Genomic DNA, 12,523 nt, shown 5'->3' with positions numbered 1-12,523 from the left:
AGGCAGAGAGACAGGGAGAGATGGAGAGAGAAATAGGTGGGGAGAGAGAAACAGGGGAGAAGAGAGAGGAGTGGGGGGCAGGGGGAGAGAGAGATGGAGAGAGAAATGGGAAGACAGAGAGACAGAGCGAGAAAGTCAGGGAGAGACAAAGAAGTGGAAAGAGAGAGACTGGGAGAGACACAGAGAGGAAGAGACAAACAGAGACAGGAGAGACATGGAAAGTCAGAGGAGAAGGAGATGAGAGGGGACGGGGCAAGAGGCAGAAGGAAGACACGCCGCGGCGGAGATTCAGAACCGGGAGGGGAGAGGTGGAGGGCAGAGGGGACGAGACGGGAAGAGCCGGACAGACGGATGGAGAGAGGAGCGCGCGACAGAGAGAGCCGGAGACCGGGAGCCGCTGCGGGCGGGACGGCGGGGAGGTCGAGGGAGGAGGCGGCCCCTCTCACCTGGCGTCCGAGGCTGCCGCCCCCCGGGCCGGGCCGGGCGATTTAAGGGCTGCCCCTGGAGGGCGGGACCGCTCCCCCCACCGCCTTATCTGGTCAGCCCCCGGCCCGCGAGCTAAATCGGGCCTCAGCTGTCAGCACCGCGGGCCGCGGGGACAGCTGTCACACCCCTGCACCTGCCTCGTGACCGCGGCCCCCCCTCCTGCGACCGGGCAGCCAGAGAGGCCCCTGCGGGGCTGCACGGGGCGCCCCCAACGGGGCAGCCGGGACCCCAGGGAGCCCCCCCCACCACCCGAAGCTCTGGGACCAGCCTGGCTGGGCGCCCCGGGCCTGGGGACAGGCGTTGTTCCCGTGAGAAGTGGGGGCCCCCGCAGGGGAGGGCCAGTGAGGGTGCCCGGGGCACCGAGTAAGGGGCAAACAGTAAGTGCTCAATCAATGCACACACCGGGCCTGCCCGGGCTCTCACCTGCGCAGAGCAGGAGGGGGGCCGCGAGCTGGGGTGAGGGAGGCCGCCTGGACGCCTTCCCCGCGCCCCCCCGGGTCCCACCCTCCCCTGCGGGCTCCTCGCTCGGACCATATTAGGCCACAGCTGGGGAGGCACCTGGGGAGGTCACTCAGGCCCCAGAATAGAAACACTCAGGGAGTCCCGCCAGCCTGTCTGGGACGGGACGGGACAGGCGACAGGCACAGAGGGCGGGGGGCCCAGGGGGCCCAGGAGGAGCCAGGGCCGGGGGGTGAGGGGCAACAGACCCAGAGACAGACAGAGAGACAGAGAAACATCCAGAAGGAGGGACCACGCGAGGGACACAGAGGGAGCGGCCGGGGAGGCGGAGCCGGAGGCGGAGGGCGGGGCCTGGGCGGAGGGCGGGGCGCGCGGGGCCGCCCCGGACGTGGGGTCCTGGGGACTCCAGCGCTTTGCCCTCCTGTACTGTGTGACTTTTCAGTTTACCAGTTGCCCTGTGACCTCTCGGGAACCAGGACCCACCAAGCCCAAGTCCCCATGTCACCGTCACTGTCACGGGCTGGCCTTCCACAAGCGCGTCCTGCGGCGTCGGGGTCGGCGCGCGTCCCTGGAGGAGCCGCGTGTCCGGGGAGCCCGGCCTGGGCCCGTCGCCCGCTCCCTGTGCCTCTGCGCCCACATTTCCTCCCGGCACCTCATGGGGGCCCCCTGTTGCCCCGGCCCCTCCCCACCTGCCTCCCTCCCTGGGCTCACACACGTCCGTCTCCCCAGACAGGCCCGTGAGCCCTGACGCCATGACCCTGGTCCCCCTCCCCCGGTGTCACTCAGCCTGTCACATCCCCCAAACCCACTCCTCCTCCCAGGGCCCCATCTAGGGGGGTGGCCCCCTGTCCTCTGGGTCCCAGGCAAGACCCCTGGGCGCCTTCTTCACTCCCCCTTCTTTCGCCCCCAGGGCCTGCCAGCCCAGAGCTGTCCTGACTCTGTCACCTCCTCTCTGTCCCCAGGTCATGGCTCAGGCCTCGTCCTCGCCCGTCTGCCCCTACACGGCCCCAGAGGGGTCTTTCTGCACCCAGGCCTGACCTGCCCCCTGCCGCAGCACCCCCCCACCGCCCTGGACCAGGTCCAGCCCCTCCGCACCCTCAGCAACCCCCCATCTCTCATCACCTCCTCAGGGAAGCCCTCAGGGCAGCCGCTCTTCCGCCGTCCAGGTCCCACTCAGAGCCGCTCCCAATTCTAGAACCACCACCCCCCAGTCCCCTCACCTTCCTGAGGCCCCCACAGTGCCCCATGGGACCCCCGTTAAAGCCCCCACCCCTGGGACCCGGGGTCTTCATGTCCTCTTGTGTGTTCCTCCCAGCCTGAGAGCTGCACAGGCGGGACCCAGCAATGGGGCTTAGGGACATGGAAAGGCTGACAGGACAAGGATGCTGCAGGGAGGGACACAGAACAGGAGGGGGCCCTGCTCGAGTCAGAATGCCGAGGGGAGACCCCTAGTGGAGACCTGTCCTTCCTCTGCTCAGTCCCCCACTATGACAGGCCCCATCTTCCCCCTTTGTCACCTCTCTACCCTCCCCTCCCGCCCTCTCTTGGCTCCAGCCACACCAGTGGCCTCCTCGCTGCTCCTCCAGCACACCAGGCACACTCCTGCCTCAGGGCCTTTGCACTGGCTGTTCTCTCTGCCTGGAATGCTTTCCCACCAGACCTCCCTAGGGCTCCCTCCTTCCCCTTCCTCAAGGCTTTGTTCAAACTACACCTTCTCAGGGAGACCCTTGCCCTAAATGAGTTCTAACACCACCATATTAGTTTCCCATGGCTGCTCGAACAAACTGAGTGGCTTAAAACAACACACATTTATTTGACGCTCTGGAGGTCAGAAGTCCAAGATGAGGCTCGCTGCGCTAAGTCAAGGGGTGGGCAGGCAGGCTCCTTCTGGAGGCCCCGGGGGAAAACGTGGTTGCCTGTTCCAGTTCCTGGAGGCCCCCTGCACTTCCAGCTCGCGGCCCCTTCTCATCCTCAAAGCTGGCTGTGTAGTGTCCCTCTGACCCTGCTTCCTTCCTCTGACTCTCCTCCTCTTCTCCACATTTTTTTTTCCTGAGGAAGATTGGCCCTGAGCTAACATGGTGCCAATCTTCCTCTATTTTTTAGAGGGTAGGCCGCCAGCACAGCATGGCCGCTAACAGAGTGGTGTAGGTCTGTGCCTGGGAACTGGGCCCAGGCTGCTAAAGCAGAGCACGCTGCACTTAACCACTAGGCCGCCAGGGCTGGCCCCTCCCTCTCCACTTTTAAGAACCCTTGTGACTTCACTGGGCCATGGGGAGAAGGCAGGATAATGTCCCTCTTTTAAGGTCAGTGTTTTTGCAACCTTCATTCCTCTTTGCCACGTGGTGGGACATACTCGCCGGTTCCACGGATGAGGACGTGGACATCTTTGGGGCCATTACTGCAATCGCTGAGTAGAGCTTTGAGTCAAGAAATCAGCACCTGCTGGCTCCTTGGCACACACCCGGCACAGCACTCTAGACGGCACTGAGTCATTGGCTCCTGGTCCCCAGCCCGCTGCCCCGCGAGGGCAGGGATTGTGCTGTTTTCTGCTGTGTCCCCGATGAGGAAACGGAGGCCCGGAGAGGTGAGAGACTGGCATGAGGTGGCCGAGAGAGGGGCATGGGCTCACAGGGGACCGGCCTCTCTGATGAACGGGAGTCACTGGAGGAAGGGGCCCAGCAGACGCGGGCCGGCCGGGCGCAGATCAGCATGTTTACTGAGGCAGCAGTGGTTGGGGAGCAGGGGTGCAGGGAGGGGGGTCGGGCCGCGGAGGGGTCCATGAGGTGCGGCTGGCCCTTCCCCGGCGCGCGCTCGCTCGGGAGGCGGACGTGGAGGCACAGGGAGTGCGCCGGTCGGGCGGGCAGCTGTGGTTCCCTCCTCCGCGGGGTCAGTCTGTCCGCAGCCAGCCCCCCTTCTCCTCCACCTCCTTGGTCACCACCAGCAGCACCTCACACAGGCCCTGAGCCAATGCGGCTGCCAGGAAGGTCCTGGGTGGAGAAATGGGGAAACTGAGGCCCAGGGGGCTCCAGGGGAGGGGGTCTGGTGCCAAGCCCCAGCCCTGGGGTTGCCTCCCCCTCACCTGACGCCGTCCTCGTCCCCCAGGGCCTCGGGCGCCCGCAGCTTGGAGTCCAGGTTGTAGTAGACGCCGTCCACCTGGCGCAGGGCCACCCAGTGCCGCCGGCGCAGCGGCAGGGACAGCAGCCCCAGCGACACGGGCGAGGGCAGGTTCAGGATCAGCCCCAGCACCTGGGGGAGGGCCAGCTGGGACAGGGACCTGTGCGGGTGGGCGGGGACATGTGGTCAGGCCGGCCCTCAGTGGCACCCACTGGCCCAAGGTTACTGAACAGCTGGGGCCCAGGCTGGCGTGGTGGCGGTGGCTGCCTGAGCCCAGCCAAGGACTGTCCCCAACAGCCCATCCTCTCACCTGATCACCCAGCCAAAGCTGCCCCCAGTCAGCCACCGACCCAACTCACTCGTCACCCATCCACCACACATCTGTCCATTATCCACCCATGACGCACCCACTTACCCATCCAGCCACCACCCTCCTACCCATCGAGACCCCTAGTCCACCACCCTCCATCCAACCTCCCATCTACTGTTCATCCCACCACCACCCACCCACCCAACACCTTCTACAGCATCCACTCAACTCCCCATCCACTCTTCACACAGCTACCTTTGACGTTCTCCATCTATCTGTTATCATCCTTCATAGATCACCTGCCCACCCGCCCACCCATCCAAACTTCCCAGCCATCTAACAACCATCCACCATCCAACTGCCCAGCTACCATTCACCAAACATTATCCACCCACTGACACAATCAACCACCAGCCAGCCAGCCGCCAGCCCAACAACTTACCCAACAGCCAGGCAACTGCTCATCTACTATTTATCCATCCGTCCACCCATCCACCCACCCACCTATCCTTCCATCCATCCATCCATCCATCCACCCACCCACCCATCCATGCATCCACCCATCCTTCCATCCACCCATCCATCCATCCACCCACCCATTCTTCCATCCATCCATCCACCTACCCATCCCTCCATCCTTCCATCCATTCATCCATCCATCCATCTATGCATTGATCCATCCACCCACCCAACCACCTGTTTGCTATCCACTGCCTACCAACTATCCATTTTCTATTCACTCAACCACCCATCTATTCATCCATCCCATTGCCCAATCACCACCTACTTAACACATCCAACCCCCCACTCACCATCCACTTAGTTACCCAGTTACCATTAGTCCACCCATCATCCATCCACTGACTCATCCCATTGACCATCTAGTCATCCTGCTCCTCCTTCTCCCATCTCCCAACCCATCTGTCTGCCAGGCAGCCATCATCCAGCCACACAAACCTTCATCCATCTACCCCTTCCTCCCTCCCTCTAGCCATTCATCCCCTGTCCTGCTTTGTCCCACACTGACTACCATCACATCACCCCCCCTGTGCCAAGCTCAGCACACAGGACCTGGTGCTGTGGGTCCCACCTCCTTCTGTCCCACCACACGGCGGCCAGGCCCAGCCCCTGCAGGGCGGCCATGATCACGTTGACGTCATAGTTGCCAGTGCCCAGGAGGCTGCGATGGGGGTTCAGCCGGGAGTCTGGGGCCAACCTGGTTGGGGAGTGGTAGGAGCCTGAGTGGGGGGCCCCCGGAAAGGCCTCACTATCCCCACAAAGCAGGAGAGTCCCAGGGTCCGTGGGTCACCCAACCTTTGGACTCTTGCCTTTCTTCAGCCCCCACAACTCTTCAGCCCCAAGTCGTATTCCCCATGCCCCCCGACTCTCTGCCCATCCTCCAACCCTGTCTCCCTGCTCAGGCCATGTCCTCCTCCCCCTGGACCCTCACCAGCCTCCAGTCTCCCCCTCCAGTCCACCTCCCACAGGGCTGGGGGCTCCTTCTACCCCCAGTGCTGCCCCTGCCCCAGCCCTCCCCATCCCCCCACGATAGAGTCCCAGCCCCTCAGCCTGGCCTTCGAGGCCCCCCCGGTCTGGCCCCTGCGGGCCTCCTAGCCTCACTCCTGCCCCACCCCTTCCCAGCCACCTGTCCCCAACCACATCTCCTGTGCTCCTGCCTCCCAGCCCTTCCTCCAGCTGTCTGTGCCCCGGCCCGGGAGGCCCACCCCGTCACCACTCGTCTCTCTGGGCCCTGCCTCCTCTGAACAACGGCACCTCTGTTCTCTCTCTGGGCCTTTGGTGGGCAGGGCGGGGGGAGGGGTCGGAGAGGGGAAAGTTCGTGTGTTATTTTGCTGTGTGTCTGTTTCCCTGGCCTCCCTCAAAGCCGGGCTCCTAGCGGACTCATCTCTGGGGCTCCAGCACGGCCTTGTCGTGAAGGAGTTGACCAGTCCCTGTTTTGAATGACACGAGATAAATAAGTTCTATAATAATCAGCCTCAGGGGTTGGGACTCTGCCTGAGGATGCTGGGGGGCCACGGGAGGGCTGTGAGAAGAGAGGGGGAGACAGGGTCGCCTCTAGGTGTGGGGGCATTGCAGGACTGACTGGAGGAGGGACTGGCGACCGAGGGAGGGTCTAGGTGGTGATGGGGCCCGAGCTGGGGCCGGGGCTGTGGCGACAGAGGCGGGGATGGGGCAGAGAGAGAACAAAGTGATGTCTGACATCTTGAATAGAGAGGAGGAACCTTCTGGGCTGCCAAGAGGAGGAAGCCGTGCCAGGCAGAAAGAATGGCCCGTGCAAAGGCCCAGAGGCATGATGGGGTGGCTCATTCAGGGGCCGGAGAGCAGTTTGGTTTGAGGGGAGCGGCAAGATATGAAGCTGCAGAGGCAGGTGGGGACCAGAGCAAGCCACGCCTTGGTTCTCAGGCTGTGGGGCTCTGGACATCTCCCAGGGGGGCCGGGGAGCCACGAGAGGACGGTGAGCAGCAGAGGGGCAGCGGCAGTGTGGGGCGTGTGTAGCATGGACTGGAGGAGAAAAACTGGAAGCTGGGAGGCTGGAGGGGAGTGGGGACAAGGAGGGCCCAGATAAGAGAGGGTGGGGCCTGAGCTGGGGCTGAGGCGTGGGGACAGATAGGTGCGGGAGGCCACGGCTCCCTCTCTGAGACCCCCGGCTCGGCCCTGGCCTCGCTGGGAGACGCAGGCCGGTGGCTGGGCCTCTGCGGGCCCCGCTTCTCCGGTGGTGAGGGCGGCGGACGGTCACCTCTTGCAGATCTCGTCGGCAGCCTCCTGGGTGAAGAGCTGCTGCTGCAGGACGTTGTTGAGGGCGTGGACGGCACACAGCTCCAGGCGCTGCCGTTCGTGGTACACGGAGGGCGGGCTCGGCTGTGCTCCTGGGGCCTGGGACATGCCGTCCTCGGCTCCTGCTTAGGGGGCGTGGGGAGAAGGTACTCAGGGGGCCCGCGATCTGGAGGCCCAACCTGCCAGCAGGCCCTGGGGGCACCGCCATTGGTGGTGAGGGGACACTGGGCCCCTGACCCTGCTTCCCGGGTCTTCTCCTGGCAAGAGGGTACCTCCACCCCCTACTCCCAGGAAAAATGCTCTCTCTTCTGCTCACCTAGCAACAGAGGACCACCCCCACCGCATCCCTGAGCGAAAGGGTCCCTATGGTGGTCACCTAGCAACAGAGAAACCTCCTCCCCTGTCTCTAGGTAACAGGCTCGCTCTCTGGTTATCTAGCAACAGAGGATCCCCCCCGCCCCGACTAGGTAACAACTCTCTTCTCTGTTACTTAGCAATAGAGGGATCCTCCTCCCCTGTCTCTAGGTAACAGGGTCTCTTCTGGTCGCCTAGCAACAAAAGTCTCCTCTCCTGTTCACTAAACAACAGGATTCTCTCCTCCTGTCACCTGGCAACAGGGCCCCCTCCCCAGACACCAAGCAACAGAGCCCTTTCCCCGACCCGTACCCCAACCGCCACGCTTGCCCGTTGCCTGGCAACGACCCTCACCCCGCCTGCCTCTCTGCTCCCCCGAACCAGGGGCTCCCGCATCCCCCTGGCCGGCGGCTCCGGGCTCCGAGCGCGGGGCTGGCTGCGCCGCTGTGACTGGGCAAGCGGGACGGACTACACCTCCCGGCGGCCCGCGGGTGCTGGACTACGACTCCCGGCGGGCCCCCCAAGTGCTCTTGCTCGGCACGGAGCGATTGGGTAGCGTGACCCGGAAGTCCGCTCTCGCCCCAAGAAGGCGGGACTACAACTCCCGTCAGTCCCTGCGGCGAATCCCGGAAATGTGCCGTCTAGAGGCCCAACCCTCCGTGCACTACCACGCCCCCTGCTGCTCAGAGGGTTCTGGGAAATGTAGTGGGTAGGCTCTCGCGATAGCTTCCGGGAGTGTTACTCCCATGTGTGCCCGCCCCCTCCGGCGGCGTCATGCTTAGCATGAAGATACAGCGTGACGTCACAGAAGGGCAAAAAGGGAGCACACGCCAGACCGTGCTGAGAGAAAAGCCTCCAATATTTACTGAGACAAGAGGGAGATCCAGGGAAACTGAGGCCAGGGCAGCGGGAGGGTGGGGAGGGGGTCAATGAGCCGAGCATGTCCTCTGGGGCAGGAGCAGGCTTCTCAGCAGAGATGGATCCCGGGCCTGGAGGGGAGCTGGCAGCAGCCTGCGGGGGATACGGGGAATGAGAGGCTGAGACAGAGAGGGAGAGAGACAGACACCTGGAGGAGGGGACAGAGCAAGCCGGGGGTGGAGGAAGACCTGCAGAGAGGGCCAGGGACCCAGAGGGGGACAGAGACACAGAGGGAAGGGAGGGTCCCAGAGAGCGGGGGACACAGACTCAGAAAGAGGAGACCTGGACAGAGAGAGAGAGACGCAGATTCAGAGCCGTGGAGTGGAAGGTTAAGGGGACTCAGAAATAAAGATCGGTCATCAACCACAGCTGCAGAAGCAGCAGCGCCCGAGACCCACGCCCTGCAGAGCCCGGGAGCCCAGGCCCGGGGACGGGGGCCCGGCCGCACCCAGGAGGCTGTGCCAGAAGGCGGTGACAGTGGCGGAGCCGGTGACGGCGCCTGGCTCGGCGGGGTTCTCCCTGTGGGTGTGCACAGCAAAGCTTCGGCCCGTGGGGCCCGGGGGTCCGCTCAGCTCCACGTCCACCACGTGCGTGTCCGTGAGGCTGGGGCGGGCAGAGCGGTCAGTGTGGCCGGCCCGGCTGCGGCCCAAGCCCCGGCTCGGCTTAGCTCACCTGAGATCGGCCACAAGCACCCCGATCACGCGGTCGAAGCCCAGGCTGGGGGCGGCCAGGGCGGCGGCCGCCATGGTGTTGGAGTTGCGGGGGGCGAAGGGGCAGAGCCCGCGCACGGGGCCTTCGTAGAGCACCGTGCGAGGCCCCGTGCTGTGCGCCGCAGCCAGGGCGCCCTCGAGCCGGAAGCCATCGGGGTGCGTGGCCATGGTGACACGGAGGCTCTGGAAGTGAGACTGGGGTCAGGGGGCCCGGGGGTCTCTGCAGGCCCCCTCCGGTTCCCGGGGAGCCCAGCGGGCCCTCACCTGGAGGCCCCCGGCTGCGTCCAACCTGGCGATGTCCTCAGTGCCCCACAAGGCCCCCCGGGCCACAAACACAGCGTGGTCCCAGCGGCGCGAGGCCTCCAGGAGCTGCTGCTCTGTGGCCGGGTCAGCCAGGGCTGAGGGGGACCCCACCTGGGGCAGGTGCAGGTGGGAGGGGCTGAGGTCAGGGGACCCGTCCCACTTTGGGGGTCGGGGGGCGGGGCATGGCGGAAGGGGTGGGGCTCACCAGGAGATTGGCATAACGCAGGATTTGTGCCCCAGATTCGTGGATTATTTTGGGATGGGCCACTTCCACCACAAGGTCAGGGTGCCTGGGAGACGGAGAGATGGGGGAGGGCCTTGGAGCCGCATTAGGTCTCCCCTCCCAAGGCCCCTCAGAGTTTATAGAGGCCTGGCAGGCTTCACCCTGGCCCGGGAGGGGAAACAGGCTGGATGGCTTGTCTCGTTTCACATTTGGGTGAACCAAGGCCCAGAAAGGGTAAGGGACTCGACCAAAATCACACAGCACCCAAGGGAGGCCAGACAGGAGCTTCAGGCAGCCCCACTCTTGAGGGTGAGGTCACTGACCTCTCCCCAACGGCAGCGAGGTTCTGGAGCTGCAGGGAAGGGGGCACGCTCCCCGCCATTCGTGCTGGATCGCGATTCCAGACAAAAACAAGTTCTAGGCCCAGTTCCGGTCCCTTGGTCAGCAGGTGGGAAACAAGGGACTGTCCTGGGGAGACGAAAGGAGACTCAGAGAGGGGGACAGGGACCCAGAGAGAGGGGGACATGGACCCAGAGAGAGGGGGACAGGGACCCAGAGAGAGGGGGACAGGGACCCAGAGAGGGGGACAGAGACCCAGAGAGAGGGGGACAGGGACCCAGAGAGAGGGGGACGGAGCCCCGATATGGAAAGTGGAAGATGCCCCTGGAGGCACGGAGACAGAGCCAGGGCCCAGATGAACACTGATGAAAGGTGTGTTTGTCGGGGGCACAGGGACTTTTGGGGGCTTCAGGAAGGGGCCTGGGAAGAGGCCCCAGACGGGCAGGGACTCACCGAGGCGGCCGTAGCCCACCACCCCCACCCTCCGCGGCGCCCCGTCGAGGGCCATGCCCTGGCAGCTGCGCTCGCGGGCGGAGCTCCGTCGGCTGCTCGCTGCCCCCACACCCGAGGCCTGGACTGCGGCTGATCTTTGGACATTTGACCCCGAGCCTCTCCAGAACCTTCCCCCTTCCCGCGGCGCCCGGAGGTGGGGGCGCAGGTTGGCTGCCTGGGGGCGGGGCAGCATCCTGGGGCCGTGGCCGCGGTGACTCGGGGTTCCAGGGGCCCCGCGTGGTCCCCACTATACCCGGCCAGGTCCTTCTCTGCATCGCGCCCTCCTCCTTTCCTGCTGATGTGGAAAATTTCCTCTGCAGTCCCCCGCCCCCCTTTCGGGGCCGGCCAGGTTGCCATGGAAACTGCATCCTGCTTGGGGGGCGGGTAGAGAGGGTTGGGAGCCAGGGAGAGGAGATGGTGACGGGACGCTGGGCTCGCAGTCTGTCCCTTGCCCCTGCCTTTCCAATCCCCGCCCTCAAGGCCGCTCCCTGTGCCTCGGGCGCCGTGTTTCTCGTCAACATTTCTCCTCCGTGTTTTCTCCCTTCTCTTTCTCGGTCTCTGATCTCGCTCCCACTCTGCCGCTGTCTCTCGGCCTCTCCCTGGCTCTCTGGCCCTCCAGCTCCCCCCTCCCCCACCTCCTCTGGGCTGGCTGCCATCCTGTCCCCAGCCGGGCCAGGCCCTCACCTCCTCCCCACCTAGAGGTCCGAAGAAGGCCTGGCCTGGTCATGCCCCGTCTCCCCACAAGGCAGCCAGAGTGCGTATTGGGCTCATCCTAGCCTCAGTGGGCCCATCTCCCCAGCCCCTCTCCAGAACCTTCCTCCCTCCACCTGATCACCCCTCAGTTCACCTTGACTTCCCACCTTTCATCCTCCCCCCCCCCGCCCCGACCCCCCCCCCCCCCCCCCCCCCCCCCCCAGCCCCTCATGGAACATTCTCGCTCCCACACATGTCCCTCCCCTCTCCCCACCTCCCATCTGCCTGCCAGGCCTGGGGAGGCCCCGAGTGCCCCCCGAAATGAGCCCCAGCCCTGCGCCTCGCGGGTGCCTGGCATCGGAAATGGCGGAGGCTGCGGCAGAGCCCTGCCCCCAGCCGCCACCTGGTACCCGCTGCAGCGTTGCCATGGCAACCAGGATCGGGGCGCTGAAAGAGGACGAGAGAGAAAGAGCATGAAAGAGGGAGCGAGGGGGAGAGTCCCGGGTCCACAGGCAGTGGAGCAGGCAGAGCAGAGAGATAGGGCCTGAGACCCCAGCCAGACGGTCCCGTCGCAGCAGAGGCGACAGTGGCTGATAAGGGAAGAATTTGCTTTAAGAGCCCTGGGGGCCGGTGGGGGATGCTGTGGGGCAGAAACAGCCAGGGAAGAGGGGCAGGCCTGGCACACGGACCATACCTTCAGTCGTGGAGTCCATGGGGCCTGGGGGTCCCACAGCACCCAGGTCTGCCACGTATGGGGGCCAGGATGGGCAGAGGCGAGGGGAGAAAGGGGACTGAGACCCAGCCTGCTCCCCTCTCCCAGCCCTGCGTGTCCACACGCCTTGTCCTGCCTGGACCCCCTGCTTCTAGTTGGCATCTGCCTGTCTACACAGAACTGGCCACCCCAGTCCTCTTGAGGCTGTGCTGGCACGTTGGCCTCCTTGGGCCCCCCCCAGCAGCTGCCCACGGTCCTGGCTGACTCCCGGTGTTCGCTCCCCCTTGCTGGCTCCTGTCCCGCCCCTGGGGGCTCTACGGTGGCCTCCCCCCTCCCAGGTCCCGGGCCCCATCCCTCCTGCCTCTGTGTTCACCTGACCACAGCGCAGCTCCCCTCCTGCCCAGCAGGCCCGGGTGCAGCGAGAGCTCCCCTTGAACCCTCACACCCGCCCCATCACTCCTCCCCTCCCCTTCGGTGCCACCCGCTGTCGCTGTCGCCAGGCAGTGTCACAAATGGGTCTGCAGTGGAGAAGGACACTCTGGTTCGGCTCTGTTGTGGCTTGAATTGTGTCCTCCAAACAGAGAGGCCGCAGTCCTGACCTCGAGGACCTGTGAATG

At 64.9% G+C, this 12,523-nt stretch overlaps 2 protein-coding genes across 6 annotated transcripts; both read right to left on the bottom strand.

The window, feature by feature from the left end:
• Positions 1 to 3,069: 3,069 nt before the first annotated feature.
• On the bottom strand, positions 3,070 to 8,269 carry JOSD2 (Josephin domain containing 2). 3 transcript variants are annotated; one of them, XM_046684445.1, is made up of 5 exons: positions 7,829 to 8,269; positions 7,125 to 7,284; positions 5,460 to 5,585; positions 4,025 to 4,219; positions 3,070 to 3,932 (listed from the first exon to the last, which is right to left on the bottom strand). In XM_046684445.1, exons 2-5 carry the CDS (start codon positions 7,268 to 7,270, stop codon positions 3,833 to 3,835), a joined length of 567 nt encoding a protein of 188 aa, XP_046540401.1. In that variant the 5' UTR covers positions 7,271 to 7,284; positions 7,829 to 8,269; the 3' UTR covers positions 3,070 to 3,832. The 3 variants fall into 3 exon arrangements, with proteins under 3 accessions (XP_046540401.1, XP_046540400.1, XP_046540399.1); XM_046684444.1 differs by having other exon boundaries at positions 7,125 to 7,287; positions 7,871 to 8,269; XM_046684443.1 differs by having other exon boundaries at positions 7,871 to 8,268.
• Positions 8,270 to 8,382: 113 nt separating this feature from the next.
• On the bottom strand, positions 8,383 to 10,585 carry ASPDH (aspartate dehydrogenase domain containing). 3 transcript variants are annotated; one of them, XM_046684441.1, is made up of 7 exons: positions 10,463 to 10,585; positions 9,994 to 10,138; positions 9,653 to 9,737; positions 9,409 to 9,558; positions 9,107 to 9,327; positions 8,883 to 9,037; positions 8,383 to 8,527 (listed from the first exon to the last, which is right to left on the bottom strand). In XM_046684441.1, the coding sequence occupies exons 1-7, from the start codon at positions 10,515 to 10,517 to the stop codon at positions 8,484 to 8,486; spliced, it is 855 nt and encodes a 284-aa protein (XP_046540397.1). In that variant the 5' UTR covers positions 10,518 to 10,585; the 3' UTR covers positions 8,383 to 8,483. The 3 variants fall into 3 exon arrangements, with proteins under 3 accessions (XP_046540397.1, XP_046540398.1, XP_046540396.1); XM_046684442.1 differs by lacking the exon at positions 8,883 to 9,037; XM_046684440.1 differs by having other exon boundaries at positions 8,389 to 9,037.
• Positions 10,586 to 12,523: the final 1,938 nt, after the last annotated feature.

Source organism: Equus quagga, chromosome 13 (genome assembly GCF_021613505.1).
Source record: "Equus quagga isolate Etosha38 chromosome 13, UCLA_HA_Equagga_1.0, whole genome shotgun sequence".
NCBI lineage: Eukaryota > Metazoa > Chordata > Mammalia > Perissodactyla > Equidae > Equus > Equus quagga.
This window is presented reverse-complemented; position numbering and strand designations above follow the sequence as displayed.

Coding starts and splice junctions, on each gene's coding strand:
- JOSD2 (XM_046684445.1), bottom strand. CDS start 7,270: ATGTCCCAGGCCCCAGGAGCACAGCCGAGCCCGCCCTCCGTGTACCAC. Junction 5,586..7,124: donor GCCGACGAGATCTGCAAGAG/GTGACCGTCCGC, acceptor CTCCCCAACCAG/GTTGGCCCCAGACTCCCGGC. Junction 3,933..4,024: donor GGGGACGAGGACGGCGTCAG/GTGAGGGGGAGG, acceptor TTCTCCACCCAG/GACCTTCCTGGCAGCCGCAT.
- ASPDH (XM_046684440.1), bottom strand. CDS start 10,517: ATGGCCCTCGACGGGGCGCCGCGGAGGGTGGGGGTGGTGGGCTACGGC. Junction 9,559..9,652: donor TGCGTTATGCCAATCTCCTG/GTGAGCCCCACC, acceptor CACCTGCCCCAG/GTGGGGTCCCCCTCAGCCCT. Junction 9,038..9,106: donor GTGCTTGTGGCCGATCTCAG/GTGAGCTAAGCC, acceptor TGCCCGCCCCAG/CCTCACGGACACGCACGTGG.